The sequence below is a fragment of the Magallana gigas genome, chromosome 5 (assembly GCF_963853765.1).
Source record: "Magallana gigas chromosome 5, xbMagGiga1.1, whole genome shotgun sequence".
Lineage (NCBI taxonomy): Eukaryota > Metazoa > Mollusca > Bivalvia > Ostreida > Ostreidae > Magallana > Magallana gigas.
This window is the reverse complement of record NC_088857.1, coordinates 49,463,829-49,487,409: the sequence shown is the minus strand read 5'-3', so window position 1 is coordinate 49,487,409 and position 23,581 is coordinate 49,463,829. Positions and strand designations below refer to the sequence as shown.

Below are 23,581 nucleotides of genomic sequence, written 5' to 3'. Positions count from 1 at the left end.
TATTAGTGTTTCATTGAAAAAATACTGTATATAGAGATGATGTAGATAACTAAATGGCTCTGTGCAAGAAAAAAATGTTACAAAAAGCAACTTTAAGTAAATACTCAGAAAATACAAGTAATATGTAACTGACATTGATGGTTTCTACTTAACAGAGTGTATGTACGGAGAGAGGCCTTGCCAGCTAGGCGACAGCAATACCACCTGTCTGGCTGACCAGTACTGGTGTGATGGCAACGTGGACTGTCCCGGGGCTCAGGACGAGGAGAACTGTGGTAACTGTCCCTCCGTACATCCCCAGCAATAGTATAACTCATACATCTTATAGCAGAAGTTTTGTAAAACCTCATCCCCATAACAATAGTCCATCTTATAGCAAATGTTTCGTAAAACCCCATCCCCACAACACAGTCCATCTTATAGCAGATTTCTTTTTAGAATTTAACCCCCATAACAATAGTCCATCCTATAGCAGATGTTATTTTTGATTTTAGGACAATGTAAGGAGGATGAGTTTGAATGCCAGAATCATGAGTGTGTGCCTTTATCTGGGAGATGTGACTCCATTAGCCAGTGTACAGATGGATCAGATGAGTTCCGATGTGGTAGGTATCTTCCTAGAAAATTGACAGAGAATGATATCTCTTAGTATTCAAAGTTGATTTTATCAGTTGAATATTTTTATTTTAACTTGCAATTGTAAAACATTTTATATAGAAGTTTACTGCATATAGAATTTATCACCATTTCTAATTATTTGAATTTTATCAGCAACATTATTTTGTTGATAAATCTAGAACTATTGAATGTTAAGGTATATTTTGTTTTGTCTGTTTTATAGTTCGGCCTTCCACTGATACAGCGGGAGAGGTTAAGGTGTGGAAGGATGGTGGTTGGAGGACTCTGTGTTACAATCTCATCACCTCACAGACTGCTGAGTATTTGTGCAGCGTCACAGGAAGGGGGTATGTATCTACACATAACCAATAAATATATATTGGTTGTATACCAATAATTTTTATATGTACAAGTGACTATCAATGACTCAAAGTCCATGGGACTAAGGAAAAACTTTATGGGATCAAGTTCTAAAGAGTTTGGAATTTTCCAGGGCAACCAACAAGTTTTGAATTTTGTTTTACCGGATGTTATGATGAAGCAATTGTTTTTAATGCTTATCTTATGCATATGCTTTAACAACACAATTTTGAAGCATTAAAAATCCATAATGTTCCTATTCTTTGTAGCCCAATAATCAGTTACTCACAAGGGAGGTACTTGTTTGGAGGATATCAGGCTCTTCCAACAACCGACACATCCTCCCTCATCCCCCACCATGAGCTACAGCCAGTGTAAGTGAAACCACCAGAGCATTGTCTATGGGGAAAATCTATATCTCATTCTATGATAAACTCATATTTTATTTATACTGTAGATTCCTAATTTAATGCGAGGAATTAATTTCCACATAAAATTGCAAGAAGCAACCCTTGTGGATTTTAAAGTCTTTTAAAGTATAGGAAATTATAACAAAAAATTGGTGATCGAGATTTTATATTCTCGTGATTTGATACAAAACAGCGGAGTCGCGGAATTAAAAACTTGCGAAAATAAGGAATATACAGTAGTATGAATCAACATTTAAAGGAAACTTACTTGGAATCATTATCTTTTTCTTTGAACCTAAACATTTCAACTTCAAAATTATTAAACTCTTTTATGTAAGAAATATAAATATTTCTTTTGTTATTTCTTTCAGGTATGCTTGTAGTGCACTGTCGCTACAGTGTGGTTCAATAGGTAAGTTAAATAGACAGATTTTCTGTTTTGTACTCAGTCAACTTTGAATATTGTAGAATTATTAGACTAAGTAAGATATTACAGTTTACATGCTATTAGACCACTTGACTATTTACTGCAATTTACAAGCTATTTGACCTGACAAATTAATCATGTACTTCAAACATTAACAGCGTAAAGATTACAAATTACAAGCAATCAAGTTGACTATTTTTTGCAATCGTGAACAGAGTGTGGCGTACCAAGCTTGATGCCACAAACGCAGAACATGGTCATCTTTGGTAGAGAGGCCCAGAACGGGGAATATCCTTGGCAGATTTCACTGTGGTACTCAGGTCGTCACATCTGTGGGGGCTCCATCATTGACCCTCAGTGGGTGCTGACTGCTGCCCACTGTGTAGATTTTGGCTCAGCTTATTCGTGAGTAACTGTTTGGTTTTTAGCTCACCTGAGCTGATAGTGTTGATTGGGATATAATCTTGATTATGATTATCTTATATGATAATATGTGATATCCAGCAATTGTATCTGGTTTAATATTTAAGTAAAAGTACAACAGTGAAATGAAATGGATTTTATTGAAGAATTAAGTATCATTCAAATTGCTTTTGCATGTATGCCATCCCACTTTTTACCAATAATGCCAAAATATGTATTTTGGCCATATCTTTCAATTCAAATATATGTGTGCAATTTAGGATCAATTTGAATCTGCTTTATTACACAGTATCCAGGTAGTAGTGTTTAATTCTGGAACATGTTTTTGATTTGCTAGGTTTTCTGTTAGAATGGGCAATGTTGACAAGAACCAATTCAATGTTGATGGCCAGGTAATTAGTGTTTCCCAGATGTACGAACATCCGGACTACACCTCTAGTTCCTCCCCATATTATGTTGATATGGCCCTCCTACGACTCGCCAGGCCCATATATTACAATAACAGGACACGCCCCATCTGTCTAGCCACTCAGAGAGCAGGACTGCAAAACTGTTATGTTACAGGCTGGGGGCACAGTCATTTTGAAGGATCAACAGGTAAGTTTATTATGAAGATAGAAATATTGTTTGTATTTGGATGTATTGATAATCAAAATCACATCCATACTACAGTATGAATGTAGAACTATAAGAGTTTTTATACTTTTAAACAAAGTGATGCAAAATAAATAAAAACAGAATTTCAACACAAAAAATTGTCAATCTCAGGCTCAGTAAATAAAGAAAATGAAATCTTTATAATGGACTATTACTATTCTCTTACTTGTAGCAATTTCCCCAGACATTCTACTGGAAACAAATGTACAGGTCATCAACAACACTCTCTGTCAAAAGATGTGGGCTCCTGGCCTCACTGTTGTCCAGGATACCGTTGTCTGTGTAGACAATAGGGAACCCTTCTCTCCAGTCTGCAATGTAAGGAGTAGGGGGGGAACAGGTTGAATTCATAATGACAATTAAATACATGTTTAGTGAACTGCCTGCTTGACAAATAGTTTTTTAAAAAAAAATGTTTGAAAAAAAGAGGTTGCTTATGACATAAAAGTGTGTCACGACTGATCAAAGAAACAAAGGTCAAGGTCACCATCATCAATATTGCATTTATTCAGACAAAAAATTCTCCTGTGTTGGGTTTATTAGTCCTCCCTGGAAACCTCTAGTGATAAGCAATTTTAACATACTTTTCTTTGTAAACTATTGATAACATTACTGTGGTTTTTATTGATTCAGTAGTTGTTTGAGGTTGTTTTCAGTGCTAATTTAATGATTTTTAATTGTCAGGGAGACTCTGGAGGTCCGCTGGTGTGTCAGGATGAAAATGGTCGCTGGAAGCTCCTGGGGGTGACCTCTCGCGGCTCCAGGGGCTGTGTACTGACGGACTACCGACCGGCATTGTACCAAGGAGTGCCCAATGCACTGGGCTGGATCACTAGAATCACAGGTGAGAAAGGAAGAAATCTAGTTTATATATTAAAAAAAAAAACACTTTTCCTTAAAACAAAACTTGATTGCTTGTATTTCTTCTTAAACAAAACTCCTCTATTAAAAAAAACTAGTGGGTATTGTTTTTTTATACAAAAAAACACATGTCTCCCCTTCTCCCCAAGGATTGTAATATGGGGCAAATTTAATAAGTGAAAAAGAATGAAGTCAGCTATATGTTAGATATCATCCATATATGATACAGTTTGGAAAATGAATTAACTTGAGACACAAGATTGGTCAAGGTCAAAAATTATGGAGGCGTGCACTTCTTCTCAATACCATCTAGCTATGTTCCAAGTTTGAAGCCTTAATGTCAAAAGGTATTTAAGTTACCACCAAGACAAAATTTAATTATTTTTTCTCAACTTGACCTTGAGTAAAACAAGGTCAAGGTCAAATGTTTATCAATAGTACACCCCAGTGTATTATAATTGTTCTTTGTGTAAAGTTTGAAGTCCTTCTGTCAAAGAATATTTAGGAGGTGAACAATGAAGTTTTTTCTAATTTGACCTTGAAATGAAATTTTTAGGTCAAGGTCAAACATTTTGGTAAGGTTGAACTGGACTATAAACCATCTATGTATGATACAAGTTAAAAGATTGTATGATTAAGGAGTCTTGTGTTATGGTCCGGACTATATTTTTTATAAAACTCTTGACCTTGAAGAAGATAATAGGTCAAGGTCAAAAATTTTGATGGCGTGCACTTCTTCTCAATACCATCTAGCTATGTTCCAAGTTTGAAGTCTTAATGTCAAAAGGTATCTAAGTTACCACCCAGACAAAACTTAATTATTTTTTCTCGAGTTGACCTTGAGTAAAACAAGGTCAAGGTCAAATATTTATCAATAGTACACCCCAGTGTATTATAATTGTTCTTTGTGTAAAGTTTGAAGTCCTTCTGTCAAAGAATATTTAGGAGGTGAACAATGAAGTTTTTTGTGATTTGACCTTGAAATAAAATTTTTAGGTCAAGGTCAAAATTTTTGGTAAGGTTCAACTGGACTATATACCATCTATCTATGATACAAGTTAAAAGTTTGTATGTTTAAGGAATCTTGTGTTATAGTCCAGACTCTATTTTTTTATAAAACGCTTGACCTTGAAAAAGAAAATAGGTCAAGGTCAAAAATTTTGGGGGCGTGCACTCCTTCTTAATACCATCTACCTATGTTCCAAGTTTGAAGTCTCAATGTCAAAGGGTATTTAAGTTACGGCTTGGACAAATTTGGATGAAGAAGAATAAGAAGAATAAGAAGAAGAAGAAGAAGAAGAAAGTCGACAAAAACAATATGTCTCCCCTTTGAAAGGGGAGACATAATAATATATCAACAGAAATGTGTGATTTTAATTTTCCTAAAAGGCAATTTGTTTTTGTATTGGTAGGTCTGAGTTTTGGCTCCTCTGTAACACCAAATCCTTACACTGGTACCTACCCCTCCACTACCCCAGCTAGCCCCAGTGTGAACACAACCTACACAAGGAATGCATCAGTACCCACAACACCGGTCCCAACAGCATCCCCTGCTCAACCAGAGGCAACTCCTCAAACAACTGCTGAACCAGTGGTCAATACTGAACCCACTGCTGAACCAGAGGCAACACCTCAAACATCTGCTGAACCAGTGGTCAATACTGAACCCACTGCTGAACCAGAGGCAACACCTCAAACATCTGCTGAACCAGTGGTCAATACTGAACCCACTGCTGAACCAGAGGCAACTCCTCAAACATCTGCTGAACCAGTGGTCAATACTGAACCCACTGCTGAACCAGAGGCAACTTCAGAAACTACAGAATTGATTCCTAAATCAACAGTTCAAACAATTGCAGAAACCACACCAGCCAATATAACGGCCCCACGATAGTTTGGTGATGCCTGATCAATATTTGGTGCAGTTTGCATTAGCAGTCCTGGTGCAATCAGTTTGACTTGGACATCTGTTGTCTTTGTTAATGTACAGATTTTGTTTTTATGATCTGCTATTGTAAACATTATTATATATGCAACATGTATTACAATTTGTTGAAGCTTTTTTTTATACAGTTTGATATACATTATATTTTTGTTGAGTATTTTACACATTTAAATATGACCAAAGATGATGAAGACCCACAGATGTCATAAAGAGTTTGGGATTATATAGTCCATAGGTACTTTATGACATGTCCTTTATATATAAGGCACAGATATATGAATTGTTCCAAGTTTGTTTTGTCCCCATGAAAAGTAGAGTATAAACTATCATTAAAATTTTTTGTAAAATGAATAGTTTTTATTTTTATACCTATATCAAAATACTGTCTTCCGTTTCTTTCCTTTTTTTTTCTCGATGCAAATTGTGGATATTTAAACATATCAATTTATCATTAGTTATACATGTATTCTTATTGCAACCACTTTTACTGGTTAAACTGAATTCTATAAATAACATGGGGTTTGGCCAATTTTAACATAATTAGCATGCATATTGAGATATTCCACTTCAGCAATGTTCCATATATTTTTCATCAGGTGAATAAATAATCAAGTTCTGGATGCAGGTTAAAAAAAGATTGAAGACAAAAAAAGTGCCATAATATTTTTTTATACAATTATATTGAAGTTATTTATATTCAAGCCTAAAACCCACAAAACATTTTTTTTTCTAGGTTTAATTCTAAAAAAAATTCAAAAATTTGTGACCTCAGAAACGGTTCATTTGGATAATATTTTCAATATGTTTTATTTTACATGAAGATGTTATATACCCAGGTCGATCATTATCTACTTGAAGCATCATTTCTGATCTACTGATGGGAGACTTATGTGTTATACTTTTTTTCACATGTACTGAACATCTATACACTTATTGAATAAAATATATTTTTAATCAGATGATGGTGTTGTGTATACCGGTAATATAATTGTTAGCCATTTAGGACTGGCTTCAAAAACATAAATGACAAGATAATTTTGATTCGAAAGCATCAAATTGGCCACTTTTAAAACCATTAAAAGTATGCATAATGGCAGACGTTCTCTCTCTCTCTCTCTCTCTCTCTGATTCATAAAAGATTGTATGGTGGTATACATGTAGTTCAGCCACAACCCGTCAGATCTCGGACGCATACTCGCAACAATTGATTAAATCCCTGCATTCTATTTGCAACATGTATGAGTTTGACGCCTTGGGTTCTCTTTCTCAAACGTTAACTCATAACCACAACGTCTTTAACCCAGCATGGCAATAATTAATTCCTAGTTTCACGATAATTTTTGCTAGCGCTATTGCTCGTTTGGATGCGAATTTGGTAAATGGCAACAGTTTGACTTGACTGTGGTTGCTAGATATCTAGTAAATCACATTCATCCATCAATTGCTGTAACGTTATTTTTATTTTTCACCAAACCAAGTCAGTTAAATTGTACTTTTATCATTCTGTCAAAATTTTACCGTGTTTCAGAATTCTAAGCTTTAGTTTTTCACCATCCTTAAATTTACATTTAGGGCGAATTTATTGATCAAAAACTAGTTCGAGTTTAGGTTTATGGTTTGATAATAGTTTCATATCTGTTTGAAACCAGTTCGATGGTTTAAATGTTTAGCACTAAATGGAAAGTTAGTTTAGAAAAATGGCTATCATTGCACTCGCATTCCTACTGGATTTGTTCTTGGAATTCGAAGAAGATATAATCTTTGGACTCATCTGCATTTGCATGAAAGTCTTTAATCTCTAGTAAACAGTGCAGACATTTTTTTCTTCTGGCAAATCTCACATATTAGGGTATTCCGCGAACTCATGGCAAAATTGGCTTTTAACACCACATAAATATTATGGAAAAGTGAATGCTGCTATGAAAAACTATTAATATTCATTTTTCTACATGTATATCAATAGAGATCATTTGGTTCACTCAAGGCGTTTGAAAGAAGTTAAAAATGACACTGGTTTCAATTGAAATATGCACCAATTACTTGGTCTTAGCTCAAGAGCCAGACAAATCTTGTTGATTTCAAAGAGCCGTGGTTGAGTGGCCAGCAATGAAATAGACAGGCGATCTTATTACATGCATTACAATGTGTACTAAAATAAAATGTTACGAGCAGATTTTTCAATGAATTTTTTTTTATCAACCACTTTGAAAATTTTTCCTTTGACTGTTGTAAATTGCAAAGGGTATTTCTCAGTGTTAGTATTAATGGAATCGCTCCATCTCTTCCACATTATTATTTTGGTCAGTACTATATGTACTATCATAGATCCTTTGAGACACATATGTTTAACGTTAGGACGATACCCATATGCTTTGTTGAGTTCAAACTTTGACACATGTGCCACACTTGAGTATCAACAACTCTCTTTCGAACACCTCTCTTTCCGCCATCTTGAAAGGATTTAAAACCCCTGAAACCGCACTCGGAGGTGGTTTTAGGTTTCCTGGAAACTTGTTTCAGTTTAAAGCCAATAAATACAAAAACTAGTTTTAGTTTCAAACTAGTTCAAAACCAGTTTTGCAAATAAATGAAAAGTTTGCAAAACCAAATTAAAACCTAAACTAGTTTTTGATCAATAAATTCGCCCTTAATATTATTAGAAAGTACCGGTATTAAAGAGTTGCTGATTATTGATCACAGATTTGAGAAAGTGTATATGTAACCTATTTCTGTTAGAGATTTTAGCATTTCTTCTTTTGTAATTTCGTTTTTCAAGTTCGCCAGCTTGGTCTTGTTTTACTCATTAGATTATTCAAAACCTCAAAATTATTACCTTTTATAAAATCATTACAATAACCGCAAATTGTCAACTTTTTAGCTCACCTGAGTGGAAAACTCTAATTAGCAATTCTGATCACTTTTTGTCCATCCGTCCGTCTGTCTGAATACTTCCTACAAAATCGACTTTTTCTCCAGAACCACTGAGCTGATATCAACCAAACTTGACATATTTCCTTCGGTGAAGGGGATTCTAATTTGTTAAAGTTATCTTTCAAAGGTAGATGATTAAGAATTATACAAAAATTGTTGATATCTTTAAAAAATAATCTTCTCATATCAGAAACGAATTGGCCAGAAAAACTGAAAGTTGTAGGAAAGCATCTGCATTTAGTATAGATTCAATTTTATTTAAAGTATGACCCCCAGGGGTAGGGTGGGCCACAATTGGGGGAATGTCGAATTTTGACATCGGAGTATATAGAGAAAACTCATTAAAAATCTCCTCAAAAACCAAGTGACCAGAAAAGCTGTAACTTGCGTGGAAGTATCCTTACATACTGTTGATTCAAGTATGTTCAAATGATGTTCCCAGTGTGTGTGGTGGAGCTACGCTGGGGGTTCAATTTCTACAAATGAATATGTAGAGAAAAAGCTTTTAAAATCCTCTCAAAAACCGGTTGGTCCGAGAAGCTGTGACCTTAAATGAAAGCAACCAAGCACAGATATTTTTATTGAAGTTTTGTCAAAGTTGTAATCTTCGGGATAGGGAGGGGCCACTTCGAAGGGTCGAATTTTTATGTAGGAAAAATTCCAAATTGTTCTCAAAAACTTTTAAGATGTTTATATATATTTGCGATTATTATTTTTTTAGCGTATTTTTTAGCGCCTTTTTGCTCTGTGACTCTAACTTTCCGCTACTTTAACGTTATTATGACGTCACAATGAACTTTTGCTTATTGACGTTACTACGTTACATATTAGTCATTTGTACACAACTGCCTGAAGAGCCAGGAATGGCGAAAACGTTTGCGGTTAATAGGATCAATTTGTGATTTTATTCTGGATATTTATCATTTTTAAATTATATATATATATATATATATATATATATATATATATATATATATATATATATATATATATATATATATATATATATATATATATATATATATATATATATAAAGCACTGAATAGAATCAACAACACTAGGCATCTTTAAAGTGTCGGATCTAATATATAGATACTAAGCCAGTAAACTGAATATAAAAAGCACTAAAAATGGCTAACGACACGAACAATAGAAATTGTCAAATTTTCGGGACAACCAGTCCCTTCTTCAGGACCAAAAAAATTTATTTTATTTTTTGGTCCTGAAGAAGGGACTGGTTGTCCCGAAAATTTGACAATTTCTATTGTTCGTGTCGTTAGCCATTTTTAGTGCTTTATATATATATATATATATATATATATATATATATATATATATATATATATATATATATATATATATATATATATATATATATATATATATATATATAAAGTATTGTTTGTACTTATTATATATGCAAGCATTTCTACATAGTGTTGATTCTTAATTGTTTAGAATGGGCCCAATTCTTGGGACGCACAAAAGCTTTTATTTGGGTTTATATTGAGCACTGCAATGGTTAATATGTGACATGGCTATAAAAATCATCCTGTTACAAAAGGAGCTTAATGTCTGACATAGGAATATCTGGAGAAAATAGTTTTATACATGGTCTATTCTATTACACTGCCTAGATAATTTGTATATGACTCCATAAAGCTGATTTTATGATGGCTAACGTAGCTCTGATGAGCGATGTGGCCCATGTATGACACGCCAAATTCACAAAAATGAGCTAAAACATAGTTTCCCATTCGATAAATTATAGGTTTATCGACTATTAACTATAGTTTACGAACTTCAAACCATAGTTTACGATTCGTTAACTATAGTTTTCATCCGTAAAACTATTTTTAACGGTTGTAAACTATAGTTTACGAATGATAATCTTAGTTTATCCGTCTGCAATTAACGTTAACGATAGATTTTGCTGATAAAGATATATTCACATCTGTAAACTACTATTTACCTTCGTTAACCACAGTACCGATCAGACCCAACCTAACACCATAGTAAACCCCAACTAAACCCTGGGTTTACTTTTTGGGTTGACTTGGGGCTTACTCTGGGTTTACTTTTTGAAAATTTGGGTCCATTCGGAGTTTACTTTGGGTTTACTCTGGGTTTACTTGGGGTTTTTGAAATTGCTTTTGAGGTCAACTGTATGCACTGAAGTGTGAAGCAGACTAGTATTTTATCTTACCATCCTACTGCCTGTAATTCCTACCCTTTGTATATTCCGAATACACAGTTAGCGTCTGCTTTCAGGGGTATACTTCTGACTGGATTTACTTTCTGTGTCCACTGTGGGTTTACTCTGGGTCCACTCTAGTAAACCCAAAAACCCAGAGTAAACTCAGAAAGTAAACCTCGGGTTTAGTTGGGGTTTACTTTCTGTTAGGTTGGGTCTGATCGGTACTGTATATTTGAGAATTGTTAATCATAGTTTCACAATCGTGAAATTTATCAGATTAATTATGTTATGTAATCGCAAATGGTTGTTTTCAGTGTTGATTATGGTTTTACACTTCTGAAAAATAAATGATTGCGTTAACTATGGTTTACAGATGTAGAATATAGATTTACGGCATGAAATAAAGTTTCACAGATGATAAACCAGGTTTATCGACTGTTAACTTTAAGAACGCTAAACTATAGTTAACAATAGTTCATTGTTAACTATAGTTTACGAACCGTAAACTATAGTTAACGATTCGAAAACTATAAATAACGATCCGTTCACTATAGTTTACATCAGCAAAACCATAATTTACGTTTGTAAACTTTAGTTTACGAATGATAATCTAAGTATATCTGTCTGAAAATAAATCTAAAAATACAAATATATTTAGATTTTCCAAAAAAAAATTATATTTTTCATACCGTTAAATTACATTTTTAAAAGTAAGAGGGCAGTTCCTTCAAAATCAAATTTCTATTTGTCAATTTCAGAAAACTGCCGCGAGAAAAAGTAAGAGCCCCCCCCCCCCCCGCCCCGATTCTTCATACCTTCAAATGCTTGATGGGGACTGTCGCACAATACTCCCGGTCCGGTCTAAACCACTAGCATTATAAAATGTGGCTACACCTGTGACGTCACTGAATGAGCAACCATGTGGAGAGTAGAGGCAGCGCGAATTTTATCCTTGTGCTTACCCACCTTTTGCGTGATATTCTGCCTTATTACTGGTAGTAAGTGACCCTTTTAAAATACGTATAATTTAAGTTCATTCATTTTAATTCATTATATGAATATGAAAGGGGTGGCTTTCGTTGTTAGTACATGTACTTGCGAAGATGGAGAGCTAATTCAAACAATCAATTTGTGAAAATTTGACATGTAGCTTCTCTTCACCCTATCAATTTAAAATACGTGTACGAATTGTCCATTTTTTCACATGAGTCGGCAATCTTATCAATAATTTTTTTTTACATGTATTATTAAAAGTAAATTAAGTAAAAACCTACTCACGAAGCGACAGCTCATTGCAAGGTTTTCACTTGAGTGAGCGAAGCTCATGGCTAGGTTTTTACCTTTAAAAGTGAGCGAAGCTCATGGCTAGTTGTTTACTTATTTGACTTAAGTTATCCTTGATAAGATTCCTGCGACTCCTGTGATTTGTTTGTATTTTTTATTATCTCGATCCGTGTGCTTTTTTCGCCACTTTCTTCAACCTGTCAATATAAACACATTATTAATAGTTTGACCTGTAGGCCTAATTCCTGATCAGTTATTTCTATCCAGTGTTTAAGTTTCTGTCAACATGGCGTCAATGTTATTGTATTGTAATCTTGTGTTCTAACTTATTTATGTAGCAAAGACTTTTCACTCTCGCGCGATTTCCCCCCCACAAAATATAGACAATACCCCCCCCCCCCCCCTTTACTGCAATATCATGTAAATTTATTATACTTTTATGTTAAATACTGAATTCTGATTGGTTTAGACGCAGTTGATAATTAATATACTATATTAATAAAAAGAAATATATAAAAATTATAAATATAATTTAATTATAAAAATATAATATACTTTCATGTTAAATACTGAAATCTGATTGGTTTAGACGCAGTTGATAATTTGTTTTGTTATACTTTCATGTTAAATACTGAAATCTGATTGGTTAAGACGCAGTTAATAATATTTACTATTACCCTCAGCGTAAGCAACGCACTTGGCAACGGGTAACATTAAAAAATGTTACATGCGCGAAAATTATGCGCGTACGGTTCGCTGTAGAGTTCACGTTATTCCTATATAAAAGCAGTAAAAATATATCCCACGATACGGCTTCGCGTCGGTTGACAATGGTTTTCTCGGGGTGTCAATTTCAACTGTTACCCTCCCAAACAGGCACTATTTATATACTATTACCCTCAGCGTTAGCAACACACTTGGCAACGGGTAACACAACGAATTGCTTCATGCGCATAAAGTATGCGCGTACAGTTCCCCGTAGAATTCACGTCATTTCTATTCAAAAGCAGTAAAAATTTCTCTAAAATTAAGACATTCAGTATAAAAAATTAATTAGCGCTTGTGTGGGAGGATAACAGTTGAAATTGACACCCCTCGAAAACCATTGTCAACCTCCGCTTCGCGTCGGTTGACAATGGTTCTCTCGGGGTTTCAATTTCAACTGTTACCCTCCCAAACAGGCACTATTTATATAATATCGTCTTACACAGTCCTTGCAAAATCATATAATGTTTTCCCGTCCGTTTCAATAGTATGTGAGTCTTTGCAAGTAACTATAAGATCGTCTCTCCCAGCTATCACTGGCGTCGGAAGCAAATTGAAAGTGGGGGGCTAGACTGATCCTCAGAAATTTTGAGAGAAAAAAACCTAATTCCCAAATTCCAAAATCATGAAAATCCTAATCTAGTTCCATTAAAAAAAATCTTTCCTACCAATCAGTCATTACATTTCACGTACTGCTTTTATAGCATGTACCTTTTCAGCCATTGCAATTTCAAATAGTTTTTAACTTTTCCAAGTCATTGCAATTTTATGTAATGTTCTTCCAGCCTTTGCAATACAGTAATGTCTTCTTGAAACTGAAATATCATGTACTTGTTTTATATTCCAGCCATTGCAATATCATGCCACGTCTGTAACTCTAACGCGGACACGGCATGTGGTGAAACACTGAGCGGGGACTTCAGCAAGGCGTGTGCTTCTAACGGTATAGGCTGCAGAAAGGCCGTCATAGAGGACCAATTCTACGGTATGCCATATTGTCTTATTATACTTTCATGTTAAATACTGAAATCTGATTGATTTAGACGCAGTTGGTTATCCGTCCTATTACCCTCAGCGTTAGCAACACACTTGGCAACGGGTAACACAACGAATTGTTACATTCGCGTAAATTGACACCCCTCGAAAACCATTGTCAACCTCCGCTTCGCGTCGCTTGTCAATAGTTTTTTTCGGGGTGTCAATTTCAACAGTTAACCTCCCAAACAGACACATATAATAGTCTGCTGACGACAGTTTTTATTACAAAAAACCAAGTGTTTTTAAGCTAGCTTAACTTTTAAGTGTTAACAATACAAAGGAACTCAATAATTTAGGAAAATATTTGTCTAGCGCTTCCAAAATGAGAGCGCAGCATTGTAATAATACTACAGTTTAAGCTACTTATCATACATTTATGTCCATTCATATCTTAAGATATGTACATGATTATATTGTCTTAATATGTCCACTCACTTACTGCACATTGCACATTTGTATATAATTATACCCCCGCTCCGAAGGAAAGGGGGTATACTGTTTTACCCTTATGTGTGTCTGTCTGTCCGTCCGTCCATCCGTCCGTCTGTCTGTCTGTCCGTCTGTCTGTCCGTCCGTAACAAAAATTTCTGTCGCATTTATCTCAGCAACTATTTATTGCAGATGCTTGAAATTTTAACACAGTGTTTGTTAAGGCATGCCATATTGTGGGATATATTTTTGTACCAATCTGACGCCAACTTCCTGTTAAATGACGACTTTGCTTATTTTTTAACCAAAATTTTCAAACAAATTTTCGTCAAAGAAATCTCAGCAACTGTTTATCGCAGATGCTTGAAATTTTTACACAGTATTTGTATAGGCATGCCATATCGTGGGATATATTTTTGTACCAATCAGACGTCAACTTCCTGTTAAATGACGACTTTGCTTATTTTTTAACCAAAATTTTCAAACAAATTTTCGTCAAAGATTTCTCAGCAAATATTTATTGCAGATGTTTGAAATTTATACACAATATTTGTATAGGCATGCCATATCGTGGGATATATTTTCGTACCAATCGGCGTCAACTTCCTGTTAAATGATGACTTTGTTTATTTTTAGCCAAAATTTTCAAACAAATTTCCGTCAAAGATTTCTCAGCAACTATTTATCGCAGATGCTTGAAATTTTAACACACTATTTGTATAGGCATGCCATATTGTGGGATATATTTTTGTATTAATCAGACGTCAAACTTCCTGTGAAATGATGACTTTGTTTATTTTTTGCCAAAATTTTCAAACAAATTTTCGTCAAAGATTTCTCAGCAGCTATTTATCGCAGATGCTTGAAATTTTTACACAGTGTTTGTTAAGGCATGCCGTATCGTGGGATATATTTTTGTACCAATCGGACGTCAACTTCCTGTTAAATGAGTACTTTGTTTATTTTAGCCAAAATTTTCAAACAAATTTTCCTCAAAGATTTCTCAGCAACTGTTTATCGCAGATGCTTGAAATTTTAACACACTATTTGTTTAGGCATGCTATATTGTGGGATATATTTCTGTACCAATCGGATGCCAGCTTTCTGTTAAATGTCGACTTTGCTTATTTTGCATATTCACATAAGAGCGGGGGTATCACTAGTGAGCATTGGCTCACAGATATCTTGTTTTATATGTATTATAATTTGTATTCCGATGAGTTGTAAAGCTCAAGGATAATAAATTGAATTGAACTGCTGACGACAGACATATGCCTGTAATCATTTGGCGTTTGTAACGTATTGCCGATATATGGATTCACAGGGCTGCATGGTCGTGGCCTGTCTAGACCATATTGATCTTAAATTTTAAAGGAGAGCTCTGCATAAAAATATAGAAAGAGAAGTCAAATTCCAAAGCTTAACTATATTTTTTTTTTTACTCAATAACAGTTTACAGCGTAAAAGTTTATATATATATAAAATTTAAGGTGGATCCTTCAGTAACCAATATTGCGTGTTGCGAAGGATTAACTTTTTTCCATTTTAATTTCTATTTATAGGTAACCTGGTAGTCAGAAGCTGCTATAACAATACCTACCACAACCACACCAAACTCTTTGGAAACTTCACCCGTGACACTTGTACCGAGTCCCGCGATCTGCTAGAATGTATCTGTGACACGGATAATTGTAATGGCGCTACGTTTCCATGGCAACCAATCAGTTCGACCCTTGCATTGGTTGTTGGACTATCCATAGCCTCTAAACTGTTTCATTGAGGTATCATAAAAATAAAATCGTTACAAACAAATATAGATCTGTGTAGTTTATGTAATCTTATAACCGCATACAAGATGTTCACTGATTATCTTACATACATGCTCGGCATCTTCAAAGATTCTTCTAGAAAGTTTTAAAAAAGAACGTCTGATTTTCCATAATTTTTTACGTCAGAAATACTGTCGTCTGTTGCATCATCCATACAATAAATGCGCATTATCCCACTTGTATGATACACCATGTGAGCATGCATTTAATTATAGATCACTTGACCCCACTTTACATGTACATTCATGAGTGTAATGAGTCACGTGTAGAGTAGGATAAGTCGTGTCTCCATTACTAACCCCGAGTCAGTCTGCTGGTAAGAAATTCCTTTTATCTTTTGATTACGCAGTAAATCCAAGGTCGGAGTAAATTACTGATTCGGTACTGCGCATTATTTTGATCACCTGCCACGCGTTTCTGATGGAAATGCTAGCCCAGGAGCTAAAATAAGAGTTTATTATGCAGGGAATTTTTTTTTTGGTAGAGAAATTTCATTACCGCGGAAAGTCTCTCGCTTTGTAAACCCGTATATGTCAGAAAAACGGGACCACTACAAATTCTCTCTCTCTCTCTCTCCAAATATTTCTGCTGACGCATTTTTTGACTTTGATTAAATAGAAATATCAAATCGTGCTAAAATATACGAAAAAGTGCTTGGCAAATTCATGAAATACATGCGCGGATCCCCAAAAAAATACCCGCCGGGGAGGGGGTGGTCCGACAGTTATTTGAGTTTTTCGGGGGGGGGGGGGTCCGCGGCATATTTTTTGTAATTTTATAATGTAAATTTAAAGAAAATTGAAGGGAGGGGGACCCCCTAACCCCCCTCCTCTAGATCCGCGCATGAAATATACAGAAAAATCTCACTGGTTTCGTAAAATTTGCATGAGGACAGGACCGACCACCCACCCCTTTCCACCCCCCCCCCCCCACCCCCAAGTATCTAGATCCCAGGACTTTACTCTTTTCTTTTTTATTAAATTATCCTATTATGACATTTTAACTAATTTATACATACATTACCCAAACTTACTTAAAACAAACTTTTTAAAAAAATCAGACCCCCGCTTTATATAATAGAACAAGGTTGCCAACCTCGTCCGCCAGCTGAGGCACGTTGCAGATGGATATTTGTTAAAATGTACTATCCAACTACAACTACCAGTAAAAATACTGACCACTTGTCTGGCCTGATAATTCCCTTCACTGAATGTCTGCATGAAATGCCCATGAAAAAACATTTACTGTTAAAATTGGGACAATTTTCACCTACAAGGTTTAGAGACGATCCATCATAATTCAAAAAAAGTAGTAAAGTCACGGAAATCTAGACACTTGGAAGTAGGGAATAGAAAGTGGGATCGGTCCTGTCTCCAAGCACCTGTACTCCGGGCATAATCATGGCTACGGACATGTTATTCCATTAACCCCCCCCCCCCCCCCCCCCCCCCATTTGAAAAAAGAAAAGAATCGTTTTTCGAGGGGAGGGGGGATTGGTGAATACATTTTAAGTGGTCATTGGTTACTTGATTGCCGTCTGCTGTATGTAATGTGATGTGAACCATAATAAAAATACTCAGTGGTTTTTGCTCAGTATGATATATAAGCAATACATTCGACAGTTATGTTTCCTTGTTAACCACTACACTAGAACGGAAACGCCCTTCTCGGCGTTTACAGTGTTTACGGATTACGAATAAATAACTCTCTCTCTCTCTCTCTCTCTCTCTCTCTCTCTCTCTCTCTCTCAATTACAATGTGAAAACGCAGTTGAATGAAATATGCCGCATTTGCATAATAAAGATATCAATCTTCGGATCGAATCTAACTTTCAAATTTTACAACGCAATTTTGGCACAAAATACGACTTAATCAGCCAATATCAAAGAGGGGAATCTAAGAATAAACAATTGTTGAATGGTGAATATGACACACTCTCGAGCAACGCACTAATGACGGGCTGTGTTTCCCATCATCATGTAATATAGCTCAGTATTATGACAATTTGTCATTTCTTGCTATAAAACTGTTTTACCTATCCCACTGTAATATTCTTTTTAACCCTAGTCTAAACGCAGTGAACGAGTGTCTTAATCACACACACCCACGCGGCCCCGCTGTACATGCAACTCGCCATCTAGAGCTCACTTGGATATTGGTAGTATACGGAGTGAAATGGTCGAACTTGGAAACGCCCCAGCCGCTACGAAAGTAGCGACTGTTTTCATAATAATCGCCTTTGTGGTGTTTTTGGTGGGGTTCGGTGCCCCTTATTGGAGGGATTATCCCCTGGGAGGAAACAGCGGCCTCTGGCAAAGTTGTGGGCTCTTTCTTGGACTGGATGGCTGCAGCTACTTCACGGATTTGGATGAAGTGGGAAAAGACTCCTATCGTACGTACTAGTATTGCCCTGATCATTTTTTTTTCCAAATCCAAATCTTTCCGCAAAAACTTGCTCAAATTTTCATCTTAACATCATAGCGGAAATTTTTGCTAAAAATTCATATTTTTTACATAAAGGAAGATCAATAATTTTACCATGTGGACTTGAAACGTGGTGGATCAACTAACTTAGAAACTGACAATTTTTTAAGAATTTAATGAAAATTAAATTAAATTGCAAGATCATTTAATGCTTTAATGTTCAGCGACTCTTACTTTTCTAATTTAAAAAAAAAGATGCAAGGAATGTGAGGAATGTTAGAGGCGGCGGCCTCGACATTCGTTTGTTTATTGTTTTCAGCTCGCGTTACCTGCAGGCTCACGCGTTGAAACATATCGCCTCCGCGCAAGGTCGATGGGAGGGGTAGAACAAGAATTTTATTTCGTTTTCGTTACATATTTACCTTGATTTTGGTTGAACCTTTAATGGGTTTAATCTGTCGATATGTATATGGCCGCTTCGTAACCCCGCGGGATGGGTGTGCTCCTAGTACAGATAACAAGTCTTTCCTAACCTAATTACGGAAAAATCCTTCTGCGAAATATTTATGTTAATTTAAGAGATCTAGAAATATTCTATAGCTACTTGATGGCAGTCTTCATTGTTCTAAGGTGTCCACACACAAGTATGGGGTTTCCTGTGTTCGTGATAATCGTGTCGGTTAAGATCAAGCCCTTAATGAATAGATCTGACGTTTAATACTTGTATGACAACAAACATGTGACAGAACTAAATTGTTTTGGGGGGACACTGACTACGGAAAATGCGTGTACAGTTGGAACCAAGAGAGAAATAACCAGTGGCGGACGGATCCACAGAAATCAACAATCTACATGTGTATTCTACATGTGTATCAGGCACGTAGCATCGGGGGGGGGGGGAGGGGGGCCTGCCCCCCCCCCCCTTTTTCTCGCACCGAATTATTTTCTTAGATTTACATAGTAAAAATTTAATTATCCTGGAGTTGCCCCCCCCCCCCCCCACTTTTTTGGGAGTATGTAAAAATTGGAATATAAATGAGAGAACTCTAAGTTATAAGTTATAGATTCACCCCACCCCGCCCCCACGTACAGAAACTAATTACGTCGTTGTCTGACAACACGATTAGTTGACTGTTTTAACATGCTTTTAAATTCTCAAATATATATGAACAAACTAAAAATATATACTTCAGGCTAGCATTGACTAAGTCTTTTAATAGTGATGTAGAAACTAAAATAACCTTATAATTGTAAGTGTGACAGAAGCCAAGTTTCTGCAGTATACATGTACTGGACACATACTTCCATGAATTATTAATTGGTGGAAAACTTTGATGAATTCAAAATCCAAGTGATCTTGGTCCATAAAATTAAATTGGATTAAAGGTCATAAAAGACCAACTGCTTTGGCTTGAACGATATATAATGGTTTAAAGACATGAGATGGTGACCATTGGAAGAGGCCCGTGCAGCTTAATATTAAAAGGGCATTTGGACAGAAAGCATGTAAGGCGCAAACCTCAGACTTAGAAATCTATTCACATAATTGCACAATCTTTATTTAACAAGCATGCTACTGGAGAAGTAAAATGCGGACAAGGATTTTACCACAGGTCTCACCTTGACATTTGACCTCCATTCTTGATTCAAGGTCTCTACACATCCTTAGCCTGCAAGTAACCTTTTAGTAAGTATGAGCAAAGTTGAGCCTAGTAGGGAGAGAGTATGCTCAGGACAAGGAATATTCACGGATGTCCGTTATATGGCTGTTAAGCATGAGCCGGATATTGGGATCGACGAGGGAAAGTCGCGCCAAGCTATGTTGGGCATTGACATGTATTCTCATTGTGTATTACCGACCATGGACTTTGCTTAGTTAAACTTTATTAATATACATGTAACATCTACGAACTCAGGTCTTAAATCAGCTTATACCCACATTTCCCAGTTATACAGGGTTGGCGGGTATAATTACGGATCCGCATCTTATAACTATATCGTCGTACACCCCCGCCAGTATGTATTATACTCACAGAATTTAATGAAATATTTATCCTTTTTGTGTACATGTATACTTCAAAATAAGATCAAACATATCGATGTGTTTTCCTTTCAACAAGTGTTCATGCATGAATCCCAAGGTAATCGAAGCTCTACCGGAGTCAAAATGTTTAATCGAAGTCTTTGTTTGCCAAGAGTTTGGATCAAATGAATATATTTGTGACCTAATTCCCATAAGATAAAAAGAGTGATGTCGTTTTGAAGAGATTCAATTCCGGGAGTATGCACTTTGTGTTTGTCAGCAATTAAGCTCTCGGTAAGCAGCCAAGCAGCAGGAATGTTCCCGAACGATCGATCCAGAAACATCTCCATCCATTGCCGCCTTAAGAGCTCTGTAGTACAACCGTAACAGATGGCAGAAGACCAGCGACGTCACGTGATGAATTAATATTAAAAAACCCTTTACAAACCTTCATCAATTCGAGAGGGGGGGGGGGGGGATTTAGCCGCCGCCTTGACCAGCCACCCCACCCCCACGACAGGCTGTTGGTTTTCATTATCGTCCCCTCAAATCACATTCTACTGATGTCAAGCGTCACTTATGGCAGAGGAAATCTACTTTATCAAAAAATAAAGCCTATAATCTTTTTCTGACAAACACGGGCATTATCTGAAATAATACCAAAATCCGTCATCCACCAGGCCACCCCGCGTATAATACGTACTTACAAACTGGATTCCATATAGTAAAATTCTATATAACCACTCTTACAACGCAGATAATACTGTTTGGTTCTTTTGTTTTAGTTCCGGATTGGTTCGAGTCTACGAGAGTGTTCGAAGCCATCGGTCTGATTGCTGCGATCGTCGGACTCCTCTTCCTTGTTCTGTACACGTGTGTGTCCAAAACATCGGGGAATAAAATAGTCGCCTTTCTAACGGCCATCCTTACTCTGGGAACAGGTAAGGCATTCAATTGATGCATCAGGTTAATCAGTCATATCATGATAAAGTTTTGTTTTTTCTTATCGCCCTAATTTTTTTTTATCACAGGTGGTGTTATTATGTTGGGCGTCATCATTTACGGCTCGAAAGTAGACACGGATTACTTACAATGGGCCTTCGCACTCACCACCGCTAGTGGATGTCTCTACGTCATTTCAGGAATTCTTCTCTTTGTCAGCATGTGTTCCAAATAATTGTCGAATTCATGTAGTTTTTAGACTTTTTTTTTACCTAAATTTCTGTCAGAAGTTCTCTATTGCGCGTCAACGATGTGCGATTTAAGTGGCGGGAAATACAAAATGCACATCGCACTTTGTATATTATGACTAGACAACCCTGAGCAGATTTTTATGTACTTTAATTGCTTACTTCATTTTTACGTTTTATATGTTAAATGTATTTTTTTACACAGCTGATGTACTTTGATAGCATTCTACGTGTTTGTATATTTGTACGGAAATGTAATATCAGTATCAATAAATGTTGTATAAATATCATGACATCAGCAATAAATTTAATATACTCTTCAAACCACTGCCTTTGTTGAATGAAAGTTACTTCAGAAAGTTTGTATACGGTTACCCGATCATTTGTTTCACATTTAAGTGTTTACAATCGCGATAAATAGGTATCACAGGCGACTGACGATAAATATTTTATATAATTATTGCTGTTTTTGAGGTCAATACGATGATTTAGCTACCCGAGAAGTACAATAATCACCGAGCCGGAGGCAAGTTTTTAAATTTTTAAAAATCAAAATCAGAGTAAGAACATATTTATCCTATTAAAAGTGTAAAAGTGTATTAATTTTTTTTAAACACATCGTCATATCTTACCAATGAAAGAAGATTTTGTAAAATGTCGATTGATCCTTTAAATAAAAATGAAAAATTTTCAAATTAAACAAAGTAAGTTCCTCTGAATAACAGACGCTGTCGTAACATTCTGATTTTCGATTTTTATGGAACTCTTACGTTTGTGATTCAGCAATTTTCGGGGCCTAGGAATAAAAATATCTCATTTGTAATTTAACGAGAAAACTTTTTTGGAAATATTATATAACGTTCTGTTTTTTCTAGATAGTTGAATATGAGCCAATCAGAGAGCTAGGAATTAATCAATCTTATAATAATTCTTTCAGAATTTCTAAGTAAGTAACATTCTTTATACGGTATAAAATATTTTTTTAGTTAAATCAGACCACACAAACATGAACCTACAATTTGTGAGATATGCATAAGTTTTGTTTGGGACCAAAAAAATCTAACTTGAAAAAAATTAAAAATGTCCCCTCATCCAAAGATGCGTTAAAACAAGCTGGGTAGTTCTTGGCGAAAAAAATAAGATGTAAAAAGTTTACCGGTACTCGAGACTAACACAGATTGAGCTAGACAATGTTTGATCAGAAAATCTCAATTTTTTGCACAGTTGACCTGAAAACACCTTTAAACAAGAGGCCTATGGGCCACATCGTTCACCTGAGCAACAAAACCATAACTCGCATCAAATCAGCATTACGGCATCAAATACAAAATATCTTGATAAATTAGTAAATAAGACTTTATTTAAAAAGATTTTTTAATTTTCTCCACATAATCTGAAGATAAACATTGAAAGACTTTTGCTGTTATATTATTTTTAAAGATTTTTAAAGGTTTATCTCTAGTCATCTTCGGTCCACTCCGCTCCCCATAAATTCCATTCAGTTTATGGGAAGCGGAGTTGACCGAGAACTATATCTCTAGTTATTCCCATGTAAAATTGAACCCCCTCCAGAGATATTGTATAGCTCCGCCCTACACCCGGTATCATGATTTGAATAAAATTTGAATCTATATAGATCTCTTAATAATCTTTTGTTAAACATTAAACATACTATTAGGTATTTACAGATTACAAAGATCACCGAGACGAGACATCACCTTTATGAGACCACCTTTATCATATTTTAAAAATGAAAATCATAGTTAATG

General features: G+C 35.6%; 2 protein-coding genes and 1 long non-coding RNA gene across 7 annotated transcripts in view; all 3 read left to right on the top strand.

Moving 5' to 3' along the window:
- LOC105331210 (MAM and LDL-receptor class A domain-containing protein 2) overlaps positions 1-6,660 on the top strand; it is a 100,041-nt gene extending 93,381 nt beyond the window's left edge. For all 4 annotated transcript variants that reach the window (XM_066086118.1, XM_066086117.1, XM_066086115.1 and 1 more), the window contains 10 exons: positions 156-275; positions 495-605; positions 842-965; positions 1,248-1,352; positions 1,760-1,800; positions 2,031-2,220; positions 2,576-2,835; positions 3,068-3,213; positions 3,580-3,739; positions 5,169-6,660. In XM_066086118.1, the coding sequence (XP_065942190.1) occupies positions 156-275; positions 495-605; positions 842-965; positions 1,248-1,352; positions 1,760-1,800; positions 2,031-2,220; positions 2,576-2,835; positions 3,068-3,213; positions 3,580-3,739; positions 5,169-5,650 (1,739 nt within the window). In that variant the 3' untranslated portion in view covers positions 5,651-6,660. The remainder of the gene's footprint in view (positions 1-155; positions 276-494; positions 606-841; positions 966-1,247; positions 1,353-1,759; positions 1,801-2,030; positions 2,221-2,575; positions 2,836-3,067; positions 3,214-3,579; positions 3,740-5,168) is intronic.
- A 5,019-nt stretch (positions 6,661-11,679) lies between these two features.
- On the top strand, positions 11,680-16,162 carry LOC109619084 (uncharacterized). The gene is made up of 3 exons (XR_010714403.1): positions 11,680-11,828; positions 13,727-13,864; positions 15,909-16,162. It is a non-coding gene; the product is annotated as an uncharacterized lncRNA (long non-coding RNA).
- A 214-nt stretch (positions 16,163-16,376) lies between these two features.
- LOC105331027 (uncharacterized) lies at positions 16,377-22,136 on the top strand. 2 transcript variants are annotated; one of them, XM_011433042.4, is made up of 4 exons: positions 16,377-16,491; positions 18,243-18,567; positions 21,408-21,563; positions 21,654-22,136. In XM_011433042.4, the coding sequence occupies exons 2-4, from the start codon at positions 18,351-18,353 to the stop codon at positions 21,797-21,799; spliced, it is 519 nt and encodes a 172-aa protein (XP_011431344.1). In that variant the 5' UTR covers positions 16,377-16,491; positions 18,243-18,350; the 3' UTR covers positions 21,800-22,136. The 2 variants fall into 2 exon arrangements, with proteins under 2 accessions (XP_011431344.1, XP_019923956.1); XM_020068397.3 differs by lacking the exon at positions 16,377-16,491 and having other exon boundaries at positions 18,216-18,567.
- The last annotated feature ends 1,445 nt before the right edge of the window (positions 22,137-23,581 follow it).